General features: G+C 39.6%; 1 protein-coding gene across 1 annotated transcript in view; it reads right to left on the bottom strand.

The window, feature by feature from the left end:
* Window positions 1-874: 874 nt before the first annotated feature.
* SHF (Src homology 2 domain containing F) overlaps window positions 875-26,571 on the bottom strand; it is a 338,508-nt gene continuing 312,811 nt past the window's right edge. The window contains exon 7 of the mRNA XM_040413828.1: window positions 875-1,906. Coding sequence (XP_040269762.1) covers window positions 1,720-1,906 — 187 coding nt within the window. The 3' untranslated portion in view covers window positions 875-1,719. The remainder of the gene's footprint in view (window positions 1,907-26,571) is intronic.

Below are 26,571 nucleotides of genomic sequence, written 5' to 3'. Positions count from 1 at the left end.
TATAAACTGTACATTTATAATCGGTATATATGAAAAATATTTTAGGTTAGGAACATTTCAAATTTTAAATTCAATTTTCAACATTTCAATTTTTGATTCAATTTCCTTTTATAATGCAGATTCAAAAACAATACCTAAATAACTGGCAATAATGGTCAGAAAACAAGTATAAATGTGAAAAGAGCAATGAACTCTGAATAATGTTGATCAGTGTTAAAGAAATCAACTATATGGCTCAAAAACAAAGAATGGAAACCTCTTGAATTAATAGCCCTCTGGGTAAAGCCTCATTCACACCTTAGTGTTTTCCATCAGCGCTTGTGAGCCAAAACCAGGATTGCAGCCTCCAAAAACATAAGGTATATGGGAAAGATCTGCTCCTGTTCTGTGTTTAGAGCTGCACGTGGTTTTGGCTCACAATAGCTGTTCGGGTTCGGCCAAACTTCATGTCAAAGTTCGGGTTCGGGACCCGAACTTGACCCCGGACCCCATTAAAGTCAATCCCGAACTTCACTTTATTATTTTCCGTTTTAACATGGAAAAACTCATTCTCTTGACGGCGAAGCCGGTATCCTCTTCTTTCTGCAGGACCTGCGATGACGTCACCACACTCACCACATGGTGAGCACAGTGATGTCATCGCAGGTCCTTCTATCTTCATTCAGCAGGACCTGCGATGACGTCCACTAGGCGATCGCGGTGACGTCATCGCAGGTCCTTTTGCAAGTCCTGCAGAAAGAAGAAATAAGAGAATACTGGCTACACGATCAAGTGGAAGAGGTGAGTTTTTTTAAAATTATTTTTAACCCCTCAATGGCCATTTTACTTAGCATTCTGTCTTAAGAATGCTATTATTTTCCGTTGTAACGAAAAATAATAAAATTACCTGAACACCGAACTTCAGTGAAAAAGTCTGGGTTCAGGTACGGGTACCCGAACTCTCAAAGTTCGGTACGAACCCAAACTTTTCAGTTCGGGTTTGCTTAACCCTACTGATGAAACCACTGATCAAAACACTGACGTGTGAATAAGGCATAAGGATGTGACTCTCAATGGAGGCCTTATGTACAAAAATATACCTATATGTTGTTATTGCCTTCTTTTTGTCCAACAGAAATGGATGAGGGTTCTATAATCTGCTCCATTTACTTGGCCTCTTCACACCTTGACAACATTATACAGTATTGCTGATGAAATATTGTTACATACACTCGCACACACTGCAGATCAGGATTTAAATTCCCAAACTGATAACTTTGTTGTAGAGAGAAATACTGGGAAATGCATTTTGTTTTATTTTAAATAACAAGCATTTAATATTGTATATAGAAGTATTGCAACATTCAGGTCATTACAGTCCAGGACCTCATTACATGTAAGAACAGGTTGGTGTCCATTTAGCTGGACTATTGTTTCATTAATTCTTGGCAGTTTGGTGATGTAAAGTAAGCAAAAACCAGCCAGTATTGCTTATACTATATATTATCCACTAAGAAAGTACCGACGCAAAAGTTTCTATGTCTTCTAGCTCCATTCACTACAACTATGAGAAGAAAATTGAAATCTATAAAATCAAGGTTGGATTATTTTTTTTTCATTTTGGACTCTGTTGTGTTGGTGATGGTAATTTTTGTCAATGTTTGGGTGAGACTAATAAAAACCCACATGTCGTTGATGGGTCCTCTCTTAATAATCTTCTAAACATCCTAGCGCTTGCTGTTACAATGTCCGTATTGCAACAGGGTAAAGCAGTGACATGTGTTCAGCGCCTTTAATTGGTAACTTGCGGCTGGTATAGTAGTGGATTATTTCTGGTACGCTGTCAAAAGGTGGACTGTTCTGTCCCAGGACATATTGGTTTTCTTTGGTACGTGAGAGCTTCATGTGCATGAATCCTTGGCTGCTCCTGTAGAGATAAAACAACATTATTATTGTAAAATGTTATAGAATACATTACACATCAGTAGTAGTATTTTATTAAGTGATTCATTTTAAGTGATCAGCTTATCAATGACTAACAACTTCAAATTGTGGTATTTGCCCTGTCAAGCCAATATACTCATATGTACACAATTACACTAATAGGTATTCCTTAATCGATTACTCCAAGATCAGAAACAATTTTTATTATGGTTCAGTATCCAGACTCATAAAATTAAAGTCATTGGTATTATTATTATTTAAATTTGGTGTAATCTGTCAGCAGCATGTTACAGAGCAGGAGGAGCTGAGTAGATTGATATATAGTTTAATGGGAAAAGATTCAGCACAACTTGTAATTTATTCATTTACATTTCTGCTCATTCTGGGCTTATAAATCAAGCAGGCGGCCCTATCAGTGATTTACAGCCTTCCCTCTATGACTGTGTATATAGAGATAGCTGTCAATCACCTAGAAAGAGCAGGTATTTAAATGAATAAATTACAAGTTATACTAAATCTTTTCCCATAAAACTATATATCAATCTGCTCCGCTTCTCCTGCTCTACAGGAGAAACTCTAAAAATTAGAATAAAATGCAGCTTAAAATTAGAATTTTGTGAAAAGGTTCCATATTCTAGGCTCAAAGTGTCACACTCTAGTCAGCTCATTAATCCATACCCCCTGAGCAAAGGGTACCTCAAAATTGTGACTTTGGGGTTTCATAAGCTATAATCATCCAAGTTATAACTACTAAAGGCTTGAAATATCTCGCTTTGCATGTAATGAGTCTATCTCATATATTAGTTTCACCTTTTAAGTTGCATTACTGAAATAAATGAACTTTGCACAATATTCAAATTTTTCGAGTTTCACCTGTATAGCATGCTGCCATGTTCAACGTGACAGGTTCCCTTTAACATTTAAATCATGGCAGTAGAATGAAGGGAGACAGTAGATCAATGAAGGGTGTTTTGATGACCAATAGTGGGAGATTAGCATTTTGCCAAAGGATCTTTCACTGTATAACCCTATCAGCTATTCTGTAGACTGGTACACTATTTTTCCATAAATGAATAGTGCATATAAAGATTGAAATGTATCATTGTGAATAAAAATGCCTCTATCTCCACTTAACTTCCCTCTCCTGTCTGTAACTGTCCCGCATTTACTGAAAACCATGACAAATATGAGACCTACAAGTGGAACTTCCCTCTGAGCAACCATATTACACAAGCAAAACTGTAAAAGAGACTGTAAGGAAAGGGGAAGGGGGTTAAAAAGGGAAGAGAAGGTTGACAGCACACACATTCATTTACTTGTTTGTAAGTGGTATATTGTATATGGGGGAAACATCTCTTTGTATTATAACTGAGTATTTTATAAATTTATATGATGCTTTAAAAAAAGTAGGCAATAGCCCAAACATATTTTGTGTACAATGTGGTAAATTAATAAATTAATCTGTTTGGAGGAGATGCTGGAATTCTATGCCTCTTTATATTTAACATATGGCTGGTCAGGATCCATTGGCACATGACCTGTTGAATTCCTACATCCATTGTTAAGAGACATTGTGCTGTTTCCAACTTTATTCTACCATCTTGTCACAGATTTCATCACTGATACAGACGTGTGAATGATGCCTAATGTCTTTTACATTGTACACATGGGCGTGATGACTGCTTCCAACTTGGTCACGCATTTCTCCAACCTATCCAAACCAGTTTTCAATCAGCAATGAATAAAGTTGGTTCCTATCTATCCTGAGCTAATTTTTTTGTAGGTGTAAGAGATAGAGATAAATCTCTTATACAGGTATCCATATGTAGTACAAGGATTCATCTGAATGAGGATGTCTAGTGGTGGATGGTAGACTCACACAGTTTGATCAAATTGTGCACTAAGAACCTAAAGTTTATAGGTATGGTGGTGAAAATCCAGGGCTTCATGTGACTGATCTCATTAAGGAGCACTATGGTCAGCCACTCTCTGCCTAAAATGGTGGCTGCTATCAGAGAGCAATAGATAACGTACTAATACAGGAAATATGTAAAAACTGTACAATTATTTCTTACAACTGGACCTAGTAATATCAGCACCATCCAGATGCTATATAGTCACAAAAAACAACAAAGTTTGACGATTCAACAGACTTAATTTGCAGTCCAACCGACCAATACAGAAAAATGTAACCAAAGACGAGTCTTATTTGCCAGTTTTTTACTTTTGGATATATTGTTCTCCAAACCACATCTGTTGGGGGCAATGCCTCTGTATTAAGGGCAGAGAACCCACCAGATAATCACTAATAAGTGTTCCTTTGAATGCTCATTAGTGACTATCTTGCAGTGTAAAGGTAATTGGATCTTTTGTGTAGGCACCTAAATCATCGTTTGTCAGCAGCAGATTGTGCGGTCTAAACACGCTCCACTGCCAGCAAACCACGAGTCTGTATAGGGAAGAGTGATGACATTAGCGTTCGCTCCACCCCATATTGTGAAGGAGATAGCCGCATGTGAACATAACAGTCTCCTTCACTGATGAGCAGGCGCTTGATGGGAAGGAACGCTTCCTTCCTGATAATCGCCTGCTGAATTGTCCCATATAAAGGGACCTTAAGTCAGTTGGACTGCTAATTTGGTCTATTGAGTGATAAAACTTTGTTTTTATTGTGATCAATAAACAACATTCAACTACACATTTAGAGATAAGATAGAATGAAGTTCATTCCATACAACTGCCCTGTGTAAATGCGCCACCAATCACCCTATAAATGAGCAAATGCTCTTTCACTGGGTGATCGCATCTTTGCTGTGGCACACTAGATCATCCATTGCTTCAGCAGATCATTCTGTGTAATCAGGAATCTGTAACCAGCAAACAATAATTCTCTACGGGGATGAGCGACTGCAGTACTGTTTATACTGGAAAACCTTCAATTTTGGTTAAGCATTTGGAAACATATAGCATGATTTTAAGATAAGAATGTGCTGCGGATATATAAGGATGGGAGCCTGATTCATTTTTCTGGCGTTTAATGCAGAAAGTAGTAAAACACAAATTAACATTCAGATACATTCATTATAATAGATATACATAGAAGGTTACAGTGATACCAAAATATATTAAGTAGTCCAAGGTATACTTTTCCAGAAACACTGCCATTTCTAATTACGCTCAGGCAGGTTATCTGGAGAGCACTGTCCTGGCTTTTAAACCATCTGCTGGATGAATGGCTCTTCTGGGAGCAGCAAGGAAGTGTTGGAGAGGACAAGAAGAGATGGAGCATATATATCTCTGCACTGTGAGAGCATTACAATTTAATTAACTCATTCCCTTCTAGCAGGAATAATTATGTGAATACACAGCAGTATAATTAAATGTTAAAAACCTTGCTATGACAAATAAATGAAATGTGCTACCACACTAAGTACACTTACAAAGTTGATTTTAGACTTTTTTACCTGCTAAAAAATATTTAAGGAAAAAATAAAATAATTATTTAAAAGATGAAGCTAGTGATATGCCATCAATGTCCGAGATGAGCCAACCCCTTTATATTATTTCAGCTGTCATGCTTTAGCAGGGCAATGATTCTGAGAGTATCATCAATATAAATTTTCTATACAGCAAGCACTGTATTCATCTCACCTGCCATAGCTCACCAACACGTTTTCAATTGGAAAGCAATATTTTATTTCAAATAAGAAACAGTGCTGGTGATTGACTGTAATGTTGTGCTCCTTTTTTATGTTGTTCCAAAGCAACGCTATTATATTCAATTCAAGAAAACTGGCGCTTTTGCACTGATCAATTTACTCCACTGTTCCTTTAGAGAATCCTACACTAGCCAGGTGAGGAGCAGGGATATTTAAATTAAAATTTATAAGCTATCCTACACGCCTAACACTTAACTAACGCAAAAAAAACAAAAAATTTTTTATTCCGGGATCTAAAATAATACATTGTAAACCTTTTACTACTTAGATAATTGTATAAATGTGTGCAGACATTGCTTAGAAAAGAGTATGCCAGATAAATCTGCTGTGTTCTACTATCAAGGTCTTTAAAGAAACCCTGACAGCTCAATACACAAAAAGATTTATGGCAAAAAGCTCATCTATATCTTTCTGTCTTGCTGCTTTGTCAACTGAAGACATATTTATTTTAGAGCAGGGCAAGATTTATCTAGCTTCCCTACATCTGGTGTTTAATCAATTGGATATAAACTGAACAGTACTTATGAAGTGACTCTGGTGCCACTTCAAATCTATTTTCTTTGTCTTTGTCTTCCAAGGGATGAAAAAGAGTTGTCCTGTGAGCCACAATCTCTGCAGTTTTGTCTCTTTGAAGGCATGATATTTTTTCTCTATATATACACCACACCGAAAGATGGGAACCTTGCCTAGGAGCCACTATCTTGTGCGCCAGATTAAACTTGGCAATATATGCTTAATGTCTCAAAAACATTGCACTTCATGAACATCAGATCTATAGACATGCTCCTTGGCATTAGCATTTTCTACTAGCATATGTCTTCTACTCTGCCATCTCTAAATTGGAGAATAGTTGGTGGGATCCTCAAGCTAATGTGCTTGGTATAACAACTTTTGAAGCAGACTGGCACTACTGGGACTGCTTTGCATATGCTACTGTCAGTGCCTAGATCTCTAATCCCACATACTCCTTTGTGGTGCTCTGTGTCTTTTAAGAATCCATATACAATGTGTATTAGAGCATAATACGGCACTCACCCGGGAGTAAAAATCTTCTTGCTTTATTGCTTTCTGCGGGTTAGATAAACATGGACATTAACATCTAGGCGACAGCCGTTTTGTGCATACCTGCACTTCGTCTGGCCTTCCCACACAAACTGTGGCATGCCCCTTAAAGGCACCTAATGAACCACATTATACAGCACATGATACAAATCATGGTAATAAAAACAAGGATAAAAGGATCCAGAGGAGGCATGGGAGAATTTCATGTGGTCAGATGAGACCAAAGTAGAACTATTTGGTCTAAACTTCACTCGTGTTTGTAGGAAAAAGAAGGATGAGTTGCATCCCAAGAATACCATCCCTACTGTAAAGCATGGGGGTGGTAACATCATGCTTTGGGGGTGCTTTTCTGCTAAGGGTACAGGACAACTGAACTGTATTAAGGAGAGGATGATTGGGGCCATTTATTGTGAGATTTTGAGCAACAACCTCCTTCCCTCAGTCAGAGCATTGAAGATGGTCGTGGCTGGGTCTTCCAACATGACAATGACCCGAAGCACACAGCCAGGATAACCAAGGAGTGGCTCCGTAAGAAGCATATCAAGGTTTTGGAGTGGCCTAGGCAGTCTCCAGACCTAAATCCAATAGAACATCTTTGGATGGAGCTGAAACTCTGTGTTGCTCAGCGACAGCCCCGAAACCTGACAGATCTAGAGGAGATCTGTGTGGAGGTATAGCAGGTGGAGAAAAACAGAACTGGATCACACATCCACAATGCTATGCTTAGATCAAATTTAATTTTCTTCTCAGCGCAATATAAAAGTGTACAGCCCCCTATACTACATGCTGTACAAGAGGCATTAGTGTACATTTTGATCAAAAGGCATAAGCCCACTCACCACGCCAAGGTCGCCTCTTTGAGTGGGACATACTCTGACAAAAACGGCGCAGCACACTGCGGTGACAAAGCGGCACTGCCCTAGTGGGCGGCAGGATCTGTGTGGAGGAGTGGGCCAAAATCCCTGTTGCAGTGTGTGCAAACCTGGTCAAGAACTACAGGAAACGTTTGACCTCTGTAATTGCAGACAAAGGCTTCTGTACCAAATATTAACACTGATTTTCTCAGGTGTTCAAATACTTATGTTCAGCAGTGAAAGACAAATAAATTCTTTAAAAATCAAACAATGTGATATCCAGATTATTATTTTTTTCAATTCTGTCTCTCAGAGTGGGAATGCACCTACAATGTGAATTTAAGACCCCTCCATGATTTATAAGTGGGAGAACTTGCAAAATCACAGGGTGTTCAAATACTTCTGTTCCTCACTGTATAATAGCATGCACTACATAATTAGTCTTACAGGTAAAAAAAACTCCTTTAAACAGAATTCACTATTGCCCAATCTTACATATGATCCCTTTAATAAATTGCTACAAAAACGACACTGGCCACAATGATGATTACCCTCCAGCATCATATGTCTTAGCCAGTTAGGTCCTTGTTCAGACTGTCTCTCAAACCTACCCTTCACTAACAAATCTCGCAGGTTCTTACTGCAACTAACCAGTGGACACCAGTGATTAGCTACCTCTTTTAGCTGGGGATCACTTGCTATTATGTGCCAATTCTTCTTTAACCCCTTAAGGACACATGACGTATGGGTACGGCATGTTTCCCGAGTCCTTAAGGACACATGACGTACCGGTACGTCATGTGTTGTTCCGATCACTGCCGCCCGGCCGGCTGTGATCGGAACAAGGTGCCTGCTCAAATCATTGAGCAGGCACCTCGGCTAAATGCGCGGGGGGGTCCCGTGACCCCCCCATGTCCGCGATCGCAACAAACCGCAGGTCAATTCAGACCTGCGGTTTGTTGCGCTTTCTGCTGTTTCTGATCGCTGCGGTCCCTGACCGCGGCGATCAGAAACTTTAGTGTGCCGAAAATATATTTTTATCACCCCCCCCTGCACCTCTGAATGATTTTAGCCCGGTGGGAGGTGCAGGGGGGGTGTTGCGGGCGGTGGGGGCGGTGCGGGAGGCGGGCGGTGCGGCAGGCGGGATCGCGATCCCCCGCCCGCCTCCCATTGAATAATCGTTGGTGTAGAGTGGGTATACCAGGGTGCCAGCACATTGCTGACACCCTGGTATAAACGGCTGACATCGGTGATGCGATGTCAGCCGTTTAACCCTTTCCATACAGCGGTCCGTACGGACCGCTGTATGGAAAAAGTTAACAGTAAGAGGGAGCTCCCTCCCTCTCCGATCGGGGGGCTGCTGTGCCTTTGCAGCCCCCCGATGGAGAGGGAGAGAGCTCCCAGACAGCCCCCCGCCAGATCCCATCCTTACCCTTCCCCGTCTGCGAAGTTCTGAGCAGACGGGGAAGGTTCCCATGGCAACAGGACGCCTCTCAGGCGTCCTGCTGTCCATGGTGCTGAACAGATCTGTGCTGAAAGCATAGATCTGTTCAGTGTAAGTAAAATACAGTACAGAACAATATATATTGTACTGTACTGTATTATACAGACATCAGACCCACTGGATCTTCAAGAACCAAGTGGATCTGGGTAAAAAAAAAAGTGAAAAAAAGTGAAAAAAAAGTAAAAATCCAAAAACACATTTATCACTGATTAAAAATTAAAAAAATAACATTCCCTACACATGTTTGGTATCGCCGCGTCCGTAACGACCTGATCTATAAAACGGTCATGTTACTTTACCCGAACGGTGAACGCCATAAAAATAAAAAATAAAAAACTATGATGAAATTGAAATTTTGCTCACCTTACTTCCCAAAAAAAGGTAATAAAAGTGATCAAAAAAGTCGCATGTACGCCAAAATTGTAGCAATCAAACCGTCATCTCATCCCGCAAAAAATGAGACCCTACTTAAGATAATCACCCAAAAACTGAAAAAACTATGGCTCTTAGACTATGGAGACACTAAAACATAATTTTTTTTGTTTCAAAAATGAAATCATTGTGTAAAACTTACATAAATAAAAAAAAAGTATACATATTAGGTATTGCCGCGTCCGTATCGACCGACTCTATAAAAATATCACATGACCTAACCTCTCAGGTGACCACCGTAAAAAAAAAAAAAAAAAAACTGTGTAAAAAAAGCAATTTTTTGTCATCTTACATCACAAAAAGTGTAATAGCAAGCGATCAAAAAGTCATATGCACCCCAAAATAGTGCCAATCAAACCGTCATCTCCTCCCGCAAAAAATGAGACCCTACTTAAGATAATCGCCCAAAAACTGAAAAACTATGACTCTTAGACTATGGAGACACTAAAACTTTTTTTTGTTTTAAAAATGAAATCATTGGGTAAAACTTACATAAATTAAAAAAATGTAATACATATTAGGTATCGCCGCGTCCGTGACAACCTGCTCTATGAAATTACCACATGATCTAACCTGTCAGATGAATGTTGTAAATAACAAAAAAAAAAAACGGTGCCAAAAAAGCTAATTCTTGTTACCTTGCCGCACAAAAAGTGTAATATAGAGCAACCAAAAATCATATGTACCCTAAACTAGTACCAACAATACTGCCACCCTATCCCGTAGTTTCTAAAATGGGGTCACTTTTCTGGAGTTTCTACTCTAGGGGTGCATCAGGGGGGCTTCAAATGGGACATGGTGTCAAAAAAACAGTCCAGCAAAACCTGCCTTCCAAAAACCGTATGGCATTCCTTTCCTTCTGCGCCCTGCCGTGTGCCCGTACAGCGGTTTACGACCACATATGGGGTGTTTCTGTAAACTACAGAATCAGGGCCATAAATAATGAGTTTTGTTTGGCTGTTAACCCTTGCTTTGTAACTGGAAAAAAAATATTAAAATGGAAAATCTGCCAAAAATGTGAAATTTTGAAATTGTGTCTCTATTTTCCATTAAATCTTGTGCAACACCTAAAGGGTTAACAAAGTTTGTAAAATCAGTTTTGAATACCTTGAGGGGTGTAGTTTCTTAGATGGGGTCACTTTTATGGAGTTTCTACTCTAGGGGTGCATCAGGGGGGCTTCAAATGGGACATGGTGTCAAAAAAACAGTCGGCGCACCTTTCACTCTACGCCCCGCTGTGTGACCGTACAGTAGTTTACGGCCACATATTGGGTGTTTCTGTAAATGGCAGAGTCAGGGCAATAAAGATACAGTCATGTTTGGCTGTTAACCCTTGCTTTGTTAGTGAAAAAAATGGGTTAAAATTGAAAATTAGGCAAAAAAATGAAATTCTCAAATTTCATCTCCATTTGCCAATAACTCTTGTGCAACACCTAAAGTGTTAACGACGTATGTAAAATCAGTTTTGAATACCTTGAGGGGTGTAGTTTCTTAGATGGGGTCACTTTTAGGGAGTTTCTCCTCTAGGGGTGCATCAGGGGGCTTCAAATGGGACATGGTGTAAATAAACCAGTCCATAAAAATCAGCCTACCAAAAACCAAACAGCGCACCTTTCACTCTACGCCCCGCTGTGAGGCCGTACAGTAGTTTACGGCCACATATTGGGTGTTTCTGTAAACAGCAGAGTCAGGGCAATAAAGATACTGTCTTGTTTGGCTGTTAACCCTTGCTTTGTTAGTGGAAAAAATGGGTTAAAATGAAAAATTAGACAAAAAAATCAAATTCTCAAATTTCCTCCCCATTTGCCAATAACTCTTGTGCAACACCTAAAGGGTTAACAATGTATGCAAAATCAGTTTTGAATACCTTGAGGGGTGTAGTTTCTTAGATGGGGTCATTTTTGGGTGGTTTCTATTATGTAAGCCTCGCAAAGTGACTTCAAACCTGAACTGGTCCCTAAAAATTGAGTTTTTGTAAATTTCGGAAAAATTTCAAGATTTGCTTCTAAACTTCTAAGCCTTATAACATCCCCAAAAAATAAAATATCATTCCCAAAACAATTCAAGCATGAAGTAGACATATGGGGAATGTAAAGTCATCACAATTTTTTGGGGTATTAATATGTATTACAGAAGTAGAGAAACTGAAACTTTGAAATTTGCAAATTTTTCCAAATTTTTGGTAAATTAGGTATTTTTTTGTGCAAAAAAAATAATTTTTTTGACTTCATTTTACCAGTGTCATGAAGTACAATATGTGACGAAAAAACAATCTCAGAATGGCCTGGATAAGTCAAAGCGTTTTAAAGTTATTAGCACTTAAAGTGACACTGGTCAGATTTCCAAAAAATGGCCTGGTCCTTAAGGTGAAAATGAGCCCGGTCCTTAAGGGGTTAAAGAGGCCTTGATTGCATCCGCCATAGGACTAAACTGGAAAGAAAAAGTTAATCTTTTTTCTTTTTCTTTCTTTTTGTCTTTAAAGACACAGAGCACCACTAAGGAGTATGTGGGATTAGAGATCCAAGCACTGCCAGCAGCATATGCAAAGCAGTCCCAGTAGTGCCAGTCTGCTTCTTGGTTGTTATTTTAATTGAGTGATTTTGACTAGAGCACACTGTGAAAAAGGGAAGCTACTATAAAGTCCACAATATGAATACTCCGGCTGCAGAGATGATGAATGTGCAGATGGAAGGATCTACAGCCCTGGCAGCAGGGAGAGAGGATGTGAACGAGTTTTTCACCATGTGCGATACGACAGACGAGCTCCAAGTTATGGGAACTAAATCTTTAGAAAATGACTTGTTTACTTTGGCAGAAAAAGAGGTAAAAACATTCTGGACATTGAATTCCTTACAATCATATATATTGCCAGTAACCGCATACCACAAGGTTTGCGGGTTTATAAGGAGATTTATTCCAGGATGATCCTGAATTTGTTGCACAGTGGAATCAACTGTACCTGGAGCATTCAATGCAGCTCACTAAGTTGGTAAAATCATGGAGTGAAAAATAATATGAAAGTATTAAGGAGCAGTTATTTAAAGTGAAGGTGGAGTTAAAATCCAGGATGTCAGATGTGCAATCACAAGTTCAAAAACGGTTGGACAGTAAAATATTACTCTTCCAACCTCAAATCAAGACCTCATGGAGTGAAAAAGAATATGAAAATATTAAGGAGCAGTTATTTAAAGTGAAAGTGGCGTTAAAATCCAGGATGTCAGATGTACAATCACAAGTTCAAAAACGGTTGGACAGTAAAATATTACTCTTCCAACCTCAAATCAAGACCTCTAAACGCGATAAATTTCATCGGTACAAACATGATTTTGAATCAGATCATGTTTTTGATTGTAATATATATACGTAAAATCAGAAGGAGGCGAGCTTGCAGGAATAGAGGCAATTATAAGGTTTCGGATTACTGGACAACGGACTCTGGTTCAGACTCCAGCATGGGGGAAGAAGCTAATGTGTCATCGGTTACAGAGATACCATTTCAAAATGTAGCCCCTTTAGAAAAACTACACGCCGAAGGAGGAAGAAGCGTAAGAGTTGGTATGAAGCACAAACAGATATCTTGGCGCTAACGGAGACCAATGAAAAAGATGTCCAAAATGGACAAGACGTTATGATAATTAATTTGACGGATGTAGAATTGTCAGATGATTGTGTTTCTTTACCATCAAAAGGTCTGAATTACTGTGTAAATAATGAATTTGATGAAGTGCAGTTTGAGATTGATTTATTTAAGGCTGTAAGAAAAATGAATTTATTAAAAATATATCTTAATAAAAATCAAGAAACACTGGAAACAAGACCAGTAGGGGAAAGTAAGGTAAAAATAGGCGCACTAGGGTTTAGTATGAACACACAATTCTCATATGACGACAGGTTATTGTTATATAAATTGATGGATATACCTGCTGAACATGGCGCAAATAGGGAGGATAAGGAAATACCTTTTATAGGAGGTAGAAAATCTATGGTGAATCACCCCTTGCCTCCTGACTCACCGCTTGATTTTTTTTTAATAAAATGGTTATGGAAGATATACAGGCCAAAATATATCCAATGGCGGGCTCTAATCTAAATAAAGGTGAGAAAAAGGCATTGAAATGGTTAACCTTGGTAGTGGTAAAGCCAGCAGATAAAAGGGGGAAATATCATCCTCTGGTCCAGGTCAGCCTATGAAACAGAGGCAAGGAGTCAATTAGGAGATTTGAAAACGTATGAGACCCTAAGTAAAGATCCAACTTTACACTACCAAAACGTACTGCGTACCAATTTGAGAAAGGGACAATTTTCCACAAAAAAACATATTGGTATATGATCCCTAAAATTCCCAAAAATAGGGACTACCCCCCAGGTCGCCTGATAGAGTCGGGGAGAGGTTCGGTGACCGAGCTTATCTCCAGGTACTTGGATTGGTTCTTAAGACCTCTATTGGAGGGAGTGATTTCATATTTGCAGGATACGTCACAGTTTTTGGATACCTTACTGTCTTTCTACGGGCAGGAGGGATACCAATTAGCCAGCATTGATGTTGAGAGCCTGTACAGTCGCATCCCTACTGATGCGGGTGTACAGGCGGTGGGACATCGATAGCTGGATTCTGGTACAGATCTGGGATTTAGCAAACATATTCAGGAATTGTTGCTATTTGTGTTGGAACATAATGCTTTTCAGTTTGGGGGATCATGGTTCTGCCAGAGGGCTAATCTGTTCCTGGCGGAATTTGAAGATGACACGATTTATGATATAAGGATTCCATATGTACAAGGGAATATCCTACAGTTCCTAGACGTTGAAATAGAGATAAAAAAAAGGAGTGGTTCATACTAGAGAATTTAGGAAGAGCACAGCTACTAACTCCTTATTGAGATATGATAGTTACCATCCTACATACATTAAACAATCCCTACCGTATGGTCAATTCTTACAACCCTGAAGGATTAACAGTAGCACTGAACAATTTAATTTACAAGCACAGCAACTGAGCTTTCACCTAAGGCTACTTTCACACTCGCGTTTTGTGGAGATCCGTCATAGACGGATCCGTTCAGATAATACGTCTGCATCCATTCCGAACGGATACGTTTGTATTATCTTTAACATAGCCAAGACGGATCCGTCTTGAACACCATTGAAAGTCAATGGAGTACGGATCCGTTTTCTATTGTGCCAGATTGTGTCAGTGAAAACGGATCTGTCCCCATTGGCTTACATTGCGTGCCAGGACGGATCAGTTTGGCTCAGTTTCATCAGACGGACACCAAAACTGTCTAAATCTGTGTTAGTGAGCACTTATCCTTTGCCGAGATAATCCATCCCACCTCACAGGTGTGGTATATCAAGGTGCTGATTAGACAGCATGAATATTGCACAGGTGTGCCTTAGACTGCCCACAATAAAAGGCCACTCTAAAATGTGCACAGTTTTGCCTTGCTGGAGGGGGGGGGAGGGTGTCATAAAACCGGTCAGTATCTGGTGTGGCCACCATTTGCCTCATGCAGTGCAACACATCTCTGTCGCATACAGTTGATCAGTTTGTTGATTGTGGCCTATGAAATCTTGGTCCACTCCTCTTCAATAGCTGTGCGAAGTTGCAAAATATTGGTCGGAGCTGTCGTATACGCCGATCCACAGAATCCCAAACATGCTCAATGGGTGACATGTCCGGTGAGTATGCTGGCATGCAAGAACTGGGATGTTTTCAGATTCCAGGAATTGTGTACAGATCCTTGCAATATGGGGCCGTGCATTATCATGCTGTAACATGAGGTGATGGTCGTGGATGAATGGCACAACAATGGGCCTCAGGATCTCGTCACGGTATCTCTGTGCATTCAAAATACCATCAATAAAATGCAACTGTGTTCATGGTCTATAACATATGCCTGCCCATACCATAACCCCATCGCCACCATGGTTCACTCGATCCACAACGTTGATGTCAGCAAATCGCTCACCCACACGACTCCACACACGCTGTCTGACATCTTCCCTGAACAGTGAAAACTGGCACTCATTCGTGAACAAAACGCCTCTCCAACGTGCCAGATGCTGTCGAATGTGAGCATTTGCCCACTCAAGTTGCCCACTCAAGTTGGTTACGATGACGAACTGTAGTCAGGTCCAGACCCCGATGAGAATGACGAACATGCAAAAACTGACCCATGCCCTTTATTCTCTGGGTCAGTATGATTACAACAGTACCTGGTATACATAGGTTTTGTATGTCTAAATAAAAAATTTTACATCACTACATTCTGACCACAAAACTTTTTTTATACTTCTGTCTACTGAGCTGTATAGGGGCTCATTTTTTGTGGGATACCATTTTGTAGTGTGTGTGATTTTTTGATCACATTTTATTGCATTTATTTGGGTAAGAGAAGCAAAGGAAAAATGGCAAATTGGCCATTTTGACCCTTTTTTCCGTTATGCCATTCACCGCATTTAAATTTTTTTAAAATATTTTAATAGTACAGGTGTTTTTGGTTGTGGTGATACCCATGATCTTTATATTTATTGTGATTTAAGTATTTTTTTTTTTATTATACGGAAAGTTTTAAAGATTTAAACTTTTCTATTTTGTATATATTTTTTTAACTTTTTTTTATTTTTTTGTAATGGTTTTGAAGCTCATATATGAGCCTATAAATTCAGTTTTTTATTTTGTACAATTAGGGATTTTTAAAATGACTTTATTACTGTGAATTGCTCATTTCATTATGCTGGCCTGCCATCTGGTGGCCAAAATAAGAATTGCAGCATGAATGCTATCAGACTCATCAGCGAGGCTGATAGCATTCGGAACAACTACCGATAGCCCCATTGGCCGCAGGAGGTGTTGGCAGGAAGCCTGGAAGCACAAGCTTCCGGGTTCTTGCGCATTTATTGACAATAACTGGCGACAAAACTGAAGCTTTTTTTTTCCGGTATTGAGCTCCTATGATGGAACTCAATGCCGGAAAACTTTAACGATAGTGTGAAAGTTGGTGTGGAGTTGACATTTTTGCAACTTTTGTGAATGGCAAAGGCTTTTGATACTGTCCCTCATAGACGTTTAATAGGTAAAGTAAGGTCTATAGGCTTGGAAAGTATAGTTTGTAATTGGATTGAAAACTGGTTGAAGGACTGTGTCCAGAGAGTTGTGGTCAATGATTCCTATTCAGAATGGTCCCAGGTTATAAGTTCTGTACCCCAAGGTTAAAGGGATTCTGTCACCTCTCATAACCCAAATTCAGATTTTAAACCAGTCATGCTCCATAGCTTACCTTGAATCGGCTGTGCTGTTCTATATTGTAATCCGTCCAGTAGTTTTGCAGAAAAACGACTTTTATAATTATGCAAATTAACCCTGAAGGTGCCCAGAGGGGCGTTATGTTCCTCTTTGTGTGCCCAGTAACGCCCCTCTTACAGTGCCCAAAACGCCTTCCTCCAGAATCCCTAACCGCCCACAGCGTCTCATCCCTCTCCTCCCCCTCCTTGACGGCCGAGCGAAGTCTCGCGCAGACGCAGTACCCACTGAGGGCTGCGCCAGTGTGATTTGCTGGAGACTGAGGGCAGGAGCTTCATCGTCGTCACAGGGCATGCGCCGAGCCCAGTGACGTCCGATGCTCGCTGTTCCCTCAGTCTCCAGCAAATTGCACTGGGGCAGCCCTCAGTGGGTACTGCGTCTGCGCGAGACTTCGCTCGGCCGCCAGGGAGGAGGAGGAGAGGGATGAGACGCTGTGGGCGGTTAGGGATTCTGGAGGAAGGCGTTTTGGGCACTGTAAGAGGGGCGTTACTGGGCACACAAAGAGGAACATAACGCCCCTCTGGGCACCTTCAGGGTTAATTTGCATAATTATAAAAGTCGTTTTTCTGCAAAACTACTGGACGGATTACAATATAGAACAGCACAGCCGATTCAAGGTAAGCTGTGGAGCATGACTGGTTTAAAATCTGAATTTGTGTTATGAGAGGTGACAGAATCCCTTTAAGTACTGGGTCCTCTATTATTTAATTTATTTATTAATTATATTGAAGACAGGATTAATAGCACCATTTCTATTTTTGCAGGTGACACTAAGCTGTGTAGTACTGTAGAGTCTATGGAAGAAAAAAAAACAAGTTGACTTGAACACTGAGTGATTGGGCATCAACTTGGCAAATGAGGTTCAATGTGGATAAATGTAAAGTTATGCATCTTGGTAGTAATTAGAGATGAGCGAATCGAAGCTGACGAAGTGGAATTCGATCCGAATTTCAGGAAAAATTCGATTTGCATCGAAGCCGAATTTCCTCGCGATTCATGGTAATGAATCACATTTTTCCTAAAATGGCTGCTGCACGTGTGAGGACATGGAGCAAGGAACTCTGGGAAGGCGGGATCACCCATAATGCCATGCATGCAGCCAATTAGCAGCCAGCCAGCCCTGTGATGTTACAGCCCTATAAATAGCCTCAGCCATCTTGGATTCTGCCATTTTTCAGTGTACATAGTGCAGGGAGAAACGTCAGCTGGCACTGGAGACAGTGCTAGAAAAAACTTTATTGTGCTAAAAAAAAACTATTTCCAAGTGCAGGGAAAGATTATTCAAGGTGTAGGAAAAGGATAGGGAGGACTCATTCCACAGAATTTATGTTGAACAGGGTTCAGTAGGGAAGGTTACAGCCTGGGTAATAGGAACAATCCTATTACACCTTGCTGCACTGACTGGGCACCCAAATTGCTATTATACAGCTCTGTAATTCCAGCAAACTGTATTTCTATGTCTTATTTTCCCTTGTGTGGTGCAGTTACATGTTCTAAAGCATTTTTGGCTTGTATTAGTGGGAAAAATTACAGCGCTTTCTGTCGTGTATTAGTGGAAAAAGTAAAATATATTTGCTGTTCAGCGGTGCAGTTATATGTTCTAAAGCCTTTTGTGGCATGTATTAGTGGAAAAAGAAAAAAATATATTTGCCGCTCAGCAGTACAGTTATCTGTTGTAAAGTCTTTTGTGGTGTGTATTAGCGAAAATATATATATATATATTTGCCGCTCAGCGGTGCAGTTATCTGTTGTATAGCCTTTTCTGGCATGTATTGGTGGAAAAAGAAAATATATATTTGCCGTTCAGCGGTGCAGTTATATATTCTAAAGCCCTTTTTGCCCTGTATTAGTGGCAAAAAATATATTCGTCGTTCAGAGTTGCACTTTTATGTTGAAAGCCTTTTGTGTGGTGTAAAAGTGGAAAAAATTAAGGCCTAATTGCCGTTCAGCAATGCAGTTATATATTCTAAAGCCCTTTTTGCCCTGTATTAGTGGCAAAAAATATATTCGTCGTTCAGAGTTGCACTTTTATGTTGAAAGCCTTTTGTGTGGTGTAAAATTTTGATGTGAAAGAGGCTTTTTTGGGGAAAATTGATGGGTGATTGTACACCTCCTATTACTATATGGACCGAATTACATAGTGAAATTTTTTTATTTTAAACATTTTTTCTGTAAAATTGATGGGTTATTGTACAGCTAGTTTTGCTGTATGGACCGAATTACTTAGTGGTGAAATTTTTTTATGTGAAACAGCCTTTTTTTGGGGAAAATTGATGGGTGATCAATCTTTTACTGTATGGACCGAATTACATCCTCCTAGGTCCTGCAGTAAACATAATGAAGACGCTGATGACAATTGAAAATATTCATGTGTTTTTATCTGATCTGTCTGCATTCGATCTCCACAGCACAAAGGACATGACAGGAGAGCCTTTGGAGTCCAAGTCCAGTTCCTTAAGATCAGGAGTGTCTTCAGAATTGTGCTTAACATTCTTGCTCCCTGTGCAGGAAATAGCGTTTTTTAACGAAATTCGCTGCAAATATATTTGGATCAAACCAATTTTTTTTAAAAAAAATTGGCGAACCGGCAAATCAAATTTTTAAAAAATGTGCTCAGCTCTAGTAGTAATAATCTCTGTGCATCATATGTCCTAGGGGATGTAAAACTGGGAGAGTCACTTATAGAGAAGGATTTGGGTGTCCTTATAGATGGTAGATTAAATAACAGAATACAATGTCAATCAGCTGCTTTTAAGGCTACCAGGACATTGTCATGCATTAAAGGAGGCATGGACTCGCGGGTCAGGGATGTAATATTACCACTTTACAAAGCGTTGGTGTGGCCTCATCTGGAATATGCAGTTCAGTTCTGGGCACGTCCATAGAAAGGATGCTCTGCTGCTGGATAAAGTTCAGAGGAGAGCGACTAAACTGATAAGGGGCAGGGAGGGTCTTAGTTATGAAGAAAGATGAAAAGAATTACATTTATTTAGTCTTGAGAAGAGATGTCTAAGGGGGGACATGATTAACCTATACATATAAATAAATGGACCATACAAAAAAAAAACTATTTCATGTCAAATGGCCTCAAAAGACAAGAGGGCACTGTCTCCGACTAGAGAATAAAAAGTTTAGTCTCCAGAAGCATCAAAGCTTCTTTACTGTAAGAAATGTGAATCTGTCGAATAGACTTCCTCAGGACGTCGTCACAGCAGGAACAGTGGACAGTTGTAAAAAGGGTTTAGATGAATTCTTAAAAGTAAATGACATTAATGCTTATGAAATTGAAATCTGAGTCTCACTTCCTTCTGGGATTCGCGTCCCCACCTATACCTTGGTTGAACTTGATGGACTTATGTCTTTTTTCAACTGTATTAACTATGTAACTATTAACTATGTCAAAAATAAATAATATTTAAAAGTGATGTAATCTGCAAACTTGGTCATAATCCCAGCCCACTTTTGAAAGTGGTGCAGGGTGGTGCAGGAGGGCAAAAGTCACAAAATTTTGCCATGCCTTACGCCATTTTAACACCAGAAAACTGATGTACAACATTTCATAAATGTCTCCCGATTTGCTTACACGCCGCCATAAAAGAGCACAATCACCAGCGTCTACTATAGTTATGCATTATATAATCTTATAATCTGTGGGGGGAAACAATTGTTCTAATACAGTATACTGTTCTTAAACAGCACCTCAATCCATCTCCAGAGAAATATAACATGATAATCAGGAAGTCTCTATTCCCGATATCACCATCTTTTCAGTTCAGTGCACAAAGAAAACTAGAATGTCAGCACATTGGACAGCATTTTGGGATTGTTCAAGGCAGAGAAAGGGGAGCAATCAGCCATTGATTGCTCCATACTGTCTAGCATTGACATCAGTAGGAACTCAATGAATCCAATAGATAGATCTATAAACAAGCACTATAGAAAATATTACCCGAAACAGTGATTTTCTTTAAAGGAGTTGATGGTAAAAGATGGTAAAAAATCTGGCCAGAGGGAAATGTAATAAACGATAACAAAATAACCATTACTCACCTTTTAAATCCCCTGCCGATGCTCCAGTGGTACACTGGAATGTAGTGATGATGTGGCAACTGCAGCTGATTACTGGTCTCTGCAGTGTATACATCAGGAGAGGCAGGGGATTTATCAAGGGAAGATTAGTGTAGGTTATTTTGGCTCTTTATTACATTTTTTTAGCATCTTGGAAAACCTTTTTAATCATTGAGATTATTCAATTATCTTCACAAAGTGCTTGATAAGTCAGAAAAATTGACAGTCCTACACACTCAATTACTATGAGTTATCTGTAACTAGAAATTCATTCTTTGTACAAGAACAGAACATAGATACTCATTGAAAAAAATAATGCATCAAGAAGGAGCGGTTGACATCGAAAAACTTATGTGTGAATGTATTGATAATATATGTAAGTAATTACAATATTAGAGTGAAAGGATACGTTTATTGGGGAAAACTGTACAATTAAATAGGAGGCTCTAGTACCCTATTGGGCTGCCTCTAGTCTCGATAAGCATGACATACAGTTGAGCACGGACGCATATAGGTTTCTTATGATATCCTGTTGCACATTTGCTCACAGATATTCCACCTGGGCCTGTAGATACTTCACACTAGGTTACTGAACCTAGCATCCCAGCTGGTCCCATAAATGCTCAATTGGTGATAAATTTGGTTAACACTCAGGCCAAGGAAGTTGTGCAATCTGCAGGAGTCATTCATGACAAACCTTTGCTGTGTGTAAGTGAGCATTATCCTGCTTAAAAATGCCAGTTGGGAGCCCTGCTTTGAGAGGCAACACATGTGGCAGCAGGATATCCTGCACATATCACAGTTAGTGTCCCTTGTATTACTACTAGGGGTGACTATCTTTCATATGCAATGGCTCGGCAGATCATTACACCAGCAGTTGAGGCACTGTGTCGCTCCACAGCAACAGCAAGATTGAAGTGTTCATATTAAGGCCTCCATACTTGAACCCAACCATCGTCAGATCCCAAACAGAATCTGAAGACGATACGGTTCCAGTCAGTAGCAGTCAAGGTTATTCGTTCACAACACCACTGCAAACGAAGGTAATAGTGGCTGGCTGTCAATGGTAGGCCACTTAATGGGCAACCATGACACCTAATTTCCTTCTGCTAAGCACCTGGACAAGGTTCAGGTAAAGACAGGGGTGTGTAATGAAGGTGCCACCTGTGTCTGGATGGCGGACAACCATCTAGTCCACCTGGGCTGTCTGCAGCTTGTTCACGGTTTCTGTGTGCACTTACATAACTACTGCTCCCAACATCCCCTAACAGCTAGGTCAGGATGGCCTAGATGGTGGTAAATTCATTGAAACAACTATCCAGCTTCTCTCAGTCAAATGATTAAAGTCTGTCAACTGGAAAAAATGTCTTTGAGTTTGTCATAGAGGCATGTCTGGCAGTAAACACTCTCTAACTAAGAGGTACACTACCCAGAAGAAGCCTCTGAGAGCCTTTTTACAGGGTGATGGGGAAGCACTTTTAGGTTTTTATGTCTTGTGGCAAGACCCAGTGTCTAACCAGACTACACCTGTAAATAAATATACACCTGAGTTTTGCAGCAATCTGACATTTCAATTGAGTGTATATGAAAATAAAGGGTACATATGAAACGGCAGTGAACATCACAAGATGCAGATTTTGCCAAGATCACACCATTTCCTTATATCCACCCTTTTATTGATTCAATGACTGCTTTACTTTACAGAAAAAAAATAGATTTTACGTATACGTATATACGGTTAAAGAAAGGTCTCTCTAAATATACAGTTAAAAATGTCTCTCACAAAATACTTATTAAAATAAAGCATCTAGATATGGACTGTTAACGATGCTTGTAAATGCCTGTTTTATGCAACAGTACACCTATAATTCACCATTACAAAGTGCCAAAAACTTCTTCCTGAAATATCATTTTGTGCAGATAAATTTGCCATGGTTCCATGATTCAGATTATCCCCCCCAGGTATCCAGCTCATTTTCTGCTCCTGACATTTTGTGTCCTCGGTCTTTAATGAGCTTGCAGAGCTGGGACTTTTGGCATTTTACTGACATTTCCTCTTAAAGAGAAGATAGAATATCATGTCGCTGTACAAGTGATAAGTGTTGTCTGCATTTGTTATCTATGTCTGTCTGAGATTTGCGTCTTTGTCACATTCTTGTTCTCATGATGAGACGTAATATCACATGTGACGAGCTTTTTCTCTGCTACTCTACAAGCTTTATCAAAACCAAAATGTATATTTAGGTGAACTGATAGAGTCAGTCAAGAACAACAAAAGTTAGATTCTAAAGCGGAGGTGGACTCTGTCTGTACAGCAGAGAAACAGCAGGTGGTGGTTGAGTTAAAACAGAAGTTCTCATTACTAGATGTACTGCAGCCATTAATGTGAAATGGAAGTGTGATATTTAAATCCATGGTTAGAAAAGGTCAGTAGAGAAGGATTTGTAATAGCCATTAACAGATAGGAGTAAAGTGTTTTAGAATAGCATTAAAAACTAAGATTGTGCTGGGTTCACCATAGAGAATCCTGAGCACTCTAGGGGAGTGGACCACCATTTTTAGAAAATGAGAAAATTTAAGAAAGAATACTACAGAAGCCCAAAATAAAGACCAAGTAGGAGATGTTTATTCACCAGAACATGAGCAATGTTTCCACCTCCATGACGTTTTGATAAAGTGTTACTACATGTTTTTTTAATTCAAGTATTCTGTGGGTCATCCAGAAACTGGCCCCTCGACTGTTGTGCACTTCCTCTTATTCTGATACTCTGATAGCTAGACAAGTGATGCTGATTTCGTTTGGTTTTGAGAAAATGGGGTTATCTTCTGACATGTTCATGTGCCATAATACCAAAAGCATGTAGCCAGGCACCAGATCAAAGTGGACCGTCTAGATGCACATATGTCTAAGCGAGACAAAATGTAAAAGAGACAACAGCATACATCATCGATAAGATTTCTTTATTGATTAAAAAACAACAACATACAAGAACATGTTTTAATCCTTTACAATGGAAGGGGTCTTTTAGGGGTTGAAATTGCGAGAGTATTGTCTACAAATGCTCGCAGTTTAGGGAATAAGATCAATGAACTTGAGTCTATAATGGCATCTGAGAATATAGATTTAGTAGCTGTTACTGAGACATGGTTCAATGGGAGTAATGACTGGGATATAACAATACCAGAGTTCTCTCTATATAGGAAAGACAGAGAAGGCAAGAAAGCGGGAGGGGTGGCCCTGTATGTGAAAGATAGCATAAAATCTAATTTAATACAAGTTAGAGAGACCAATTTAGAGTCAGTTTGGGTTACCTTGCAGCTTGACAATCATAAGGTAACTCGTGTAGGTGTGATATATAGACCACCTAGCCAAGTCAAAGAATTAGATGATCTACTAGTTGAGAAAATAGCTAAAATGACATTGAAAGGGGAAGTTATCATTATGGAAGACTTTAATCTTCCTGATGTAAACTGGAAAACCAAAATAGCTAGTTCTACCAGGAGTACAGATATTCTAAATTCCCTACTGGGATTATTTATTTTGGGCTTCTGTAGTATTCTTTCTTAAATTTTCTCATTTTCTAAAAATGGTGGTCCACTCCCCTAGAGTGCTCAGCAAGTAGTTGAGGAGCCAACCCGGAAGGAGGCCATTTTAGATTTAGTATTCACAAATGGGAATTTGGTATCTGATATTACTGTAGGGGAAAGCTTGGGATCTAGTGATCACCAGTCAGTGTGGTTTACTATAAGTACAGTGACTGAGTCACACCACACAAAAACAAAAGTTTTGGATTTTAGAAAAACTGACTTTTCTAAAATTAGATTAGTGGTATACGAGTCCCTGTCAGACTGGAACAGTTTCAATGGAGTCCAGGAGAAATGGGACTACTCAAAAGTGGCACTATTGAAGGCAATAGATAATTGCATTATGCTTGTCAGTAAAAGCAAAAAAAGGAAGAGACCACTGTGGTACTCAAACAAAAAGATAGCATTTAGTAATTATAAGAAAAAAAAACCACGAGGATGACAGGCAAATTTATAAGATTAGGCAGAGAGAGGCCAAACAAGTTATAAGCACAGGCAGAAGAGAAATTAGCTCAGTCAGTGAAAAAAAGCGAAAAGACATTCTTCAGATACATAAATGAAAAAAGGAAACTAAAACAAGGAATTACCAAATTAAAAACAAAATAAGGAAGGTATATGGAAGAAGATAATGAACTAGCTGACTGCCTCAGTGAATACTTCTGTTCAATTTTTACAAAGGAAAATTAAGGAAAAAGACCTCAGTTAGGAAGGAAGACTAATGAATCTTTCGATGCATGCGTCTTTACCAAAGAGATCGGCACTTTTTTCTATAGTGTGCAAGCACGACCACCACTGCTGGATTACAGGGCTACCAACTCTGTCCACTACGCAACAGATAGAGCTGTGTAGTTTCAGTGCCTAAGCTATAAGGTAACAGCTGACTAGTGAAGTCCAGTGTGTCAGATCCCCTCTGATCAGATATAAATGGCTTATCCTCAAGATAGGCCATCAATATTAAAATCCTGGAATACCTCTTTTAAGATGACTGAATTATGCTCTCTGATTAAGTAATCAGATAATTAAATATCCTTTGTAACACATTTCAATGAACAACAATTCAGATGGGAGTCTGGTGAATATGCATACTGAAGGGCCCACTAAAGGCCTAGGACAAGGGAAAGTGCTTTAACCTTTCCATTCATGACCTTTCTGGCAATTCTAAAATATCAGCCAATGAAAATTTAATAGACAACTAAAGTGGTTTTGTGGTGTAAGAGCGGCTTTTTGACATACATTACAGCTTACTAACAGTCTCACTAGAGGCAAACGCTCCCTTAGGCCATGTGTACACACAGTGGATATCTTCTGCTTTACAGATGACCTGAAATGTCTGGGTAAATCCGCATGTGCAATATACAAATTTTGGTCGAGATTTTGCCACATATTCTACATAGTAATGGGATAAATCTGCTACAAATATGGTATAAAATTCCACAGTGTTACAGACAATTATTATGGAACTGCTGTGCCAACCAACAAGTTTGACTTTGGATTATTCCTGAGGGCGTTGTCCTGACAGTTCCCTGGTTTTCACCCTTTAAACCCTATAGAGGGATCTGGGGAACCATGAGGTTGATATCGCATGGAATAGTCCTGGTGTAGATGGCACATAGACTTTTCAAGCTGCGCCAAGATTATTAAGAGGCATGCATCTCTTTATAATTATAGCACTTCTGATGGGAGTAATACTTGCTTTTAAAAAATGCAACCCCTTCAAATCCATCCCTGGTTAGGCTACTTTGACACGCATGTTTTGGCTTTCCGTTTGTGAGATCCGTTCAACGGATCATTTTTGCCCTAATGCATTCTGAATGGAAAAGGATCCGCCCAGAATGGATCAGTTTGCCTCCGATCAGTCTCCATTCCGCTCTGGAAGTGGACAGCAAAACGCTGCCTGCAGCGTTTTGCTGTCCGCTTGACGAAACTGAGCTAATCCGTCCTGGCAAACAATGTAAGTCAATGGGGACGGATCCGTTTTCTCTGACACAATCTGGCACAATAGAAAACGGATCCGTCTCCCATCGACTTTCAATAGAGTTCATCACGGATCTGTCTTGGCTATGTTGCCCAAAACGCGAGTGTGAAAGTAGTCTTAGATGTGAATATTGTATGTTGTAAAGA

The sequence above is a fragment of the Bufo bufo genome, chromosome 1 (genome assembly GCF_905171765.1).
Source record: "Bufo bufo chromosome 1, aBufBuf1.1, whole genome shotgun sequence".
Lineage (NCBI taxonomy): Eukaryota > Metazoa > Chordata > Amphibia > Anura > Bufonidae > Bufo > Bufo bufo.
The sequence above is the reverse complement of the archived record's forward strand: the minus strand, read 5'-3'. Positions and strand labels throughout refer to the sequence as shown.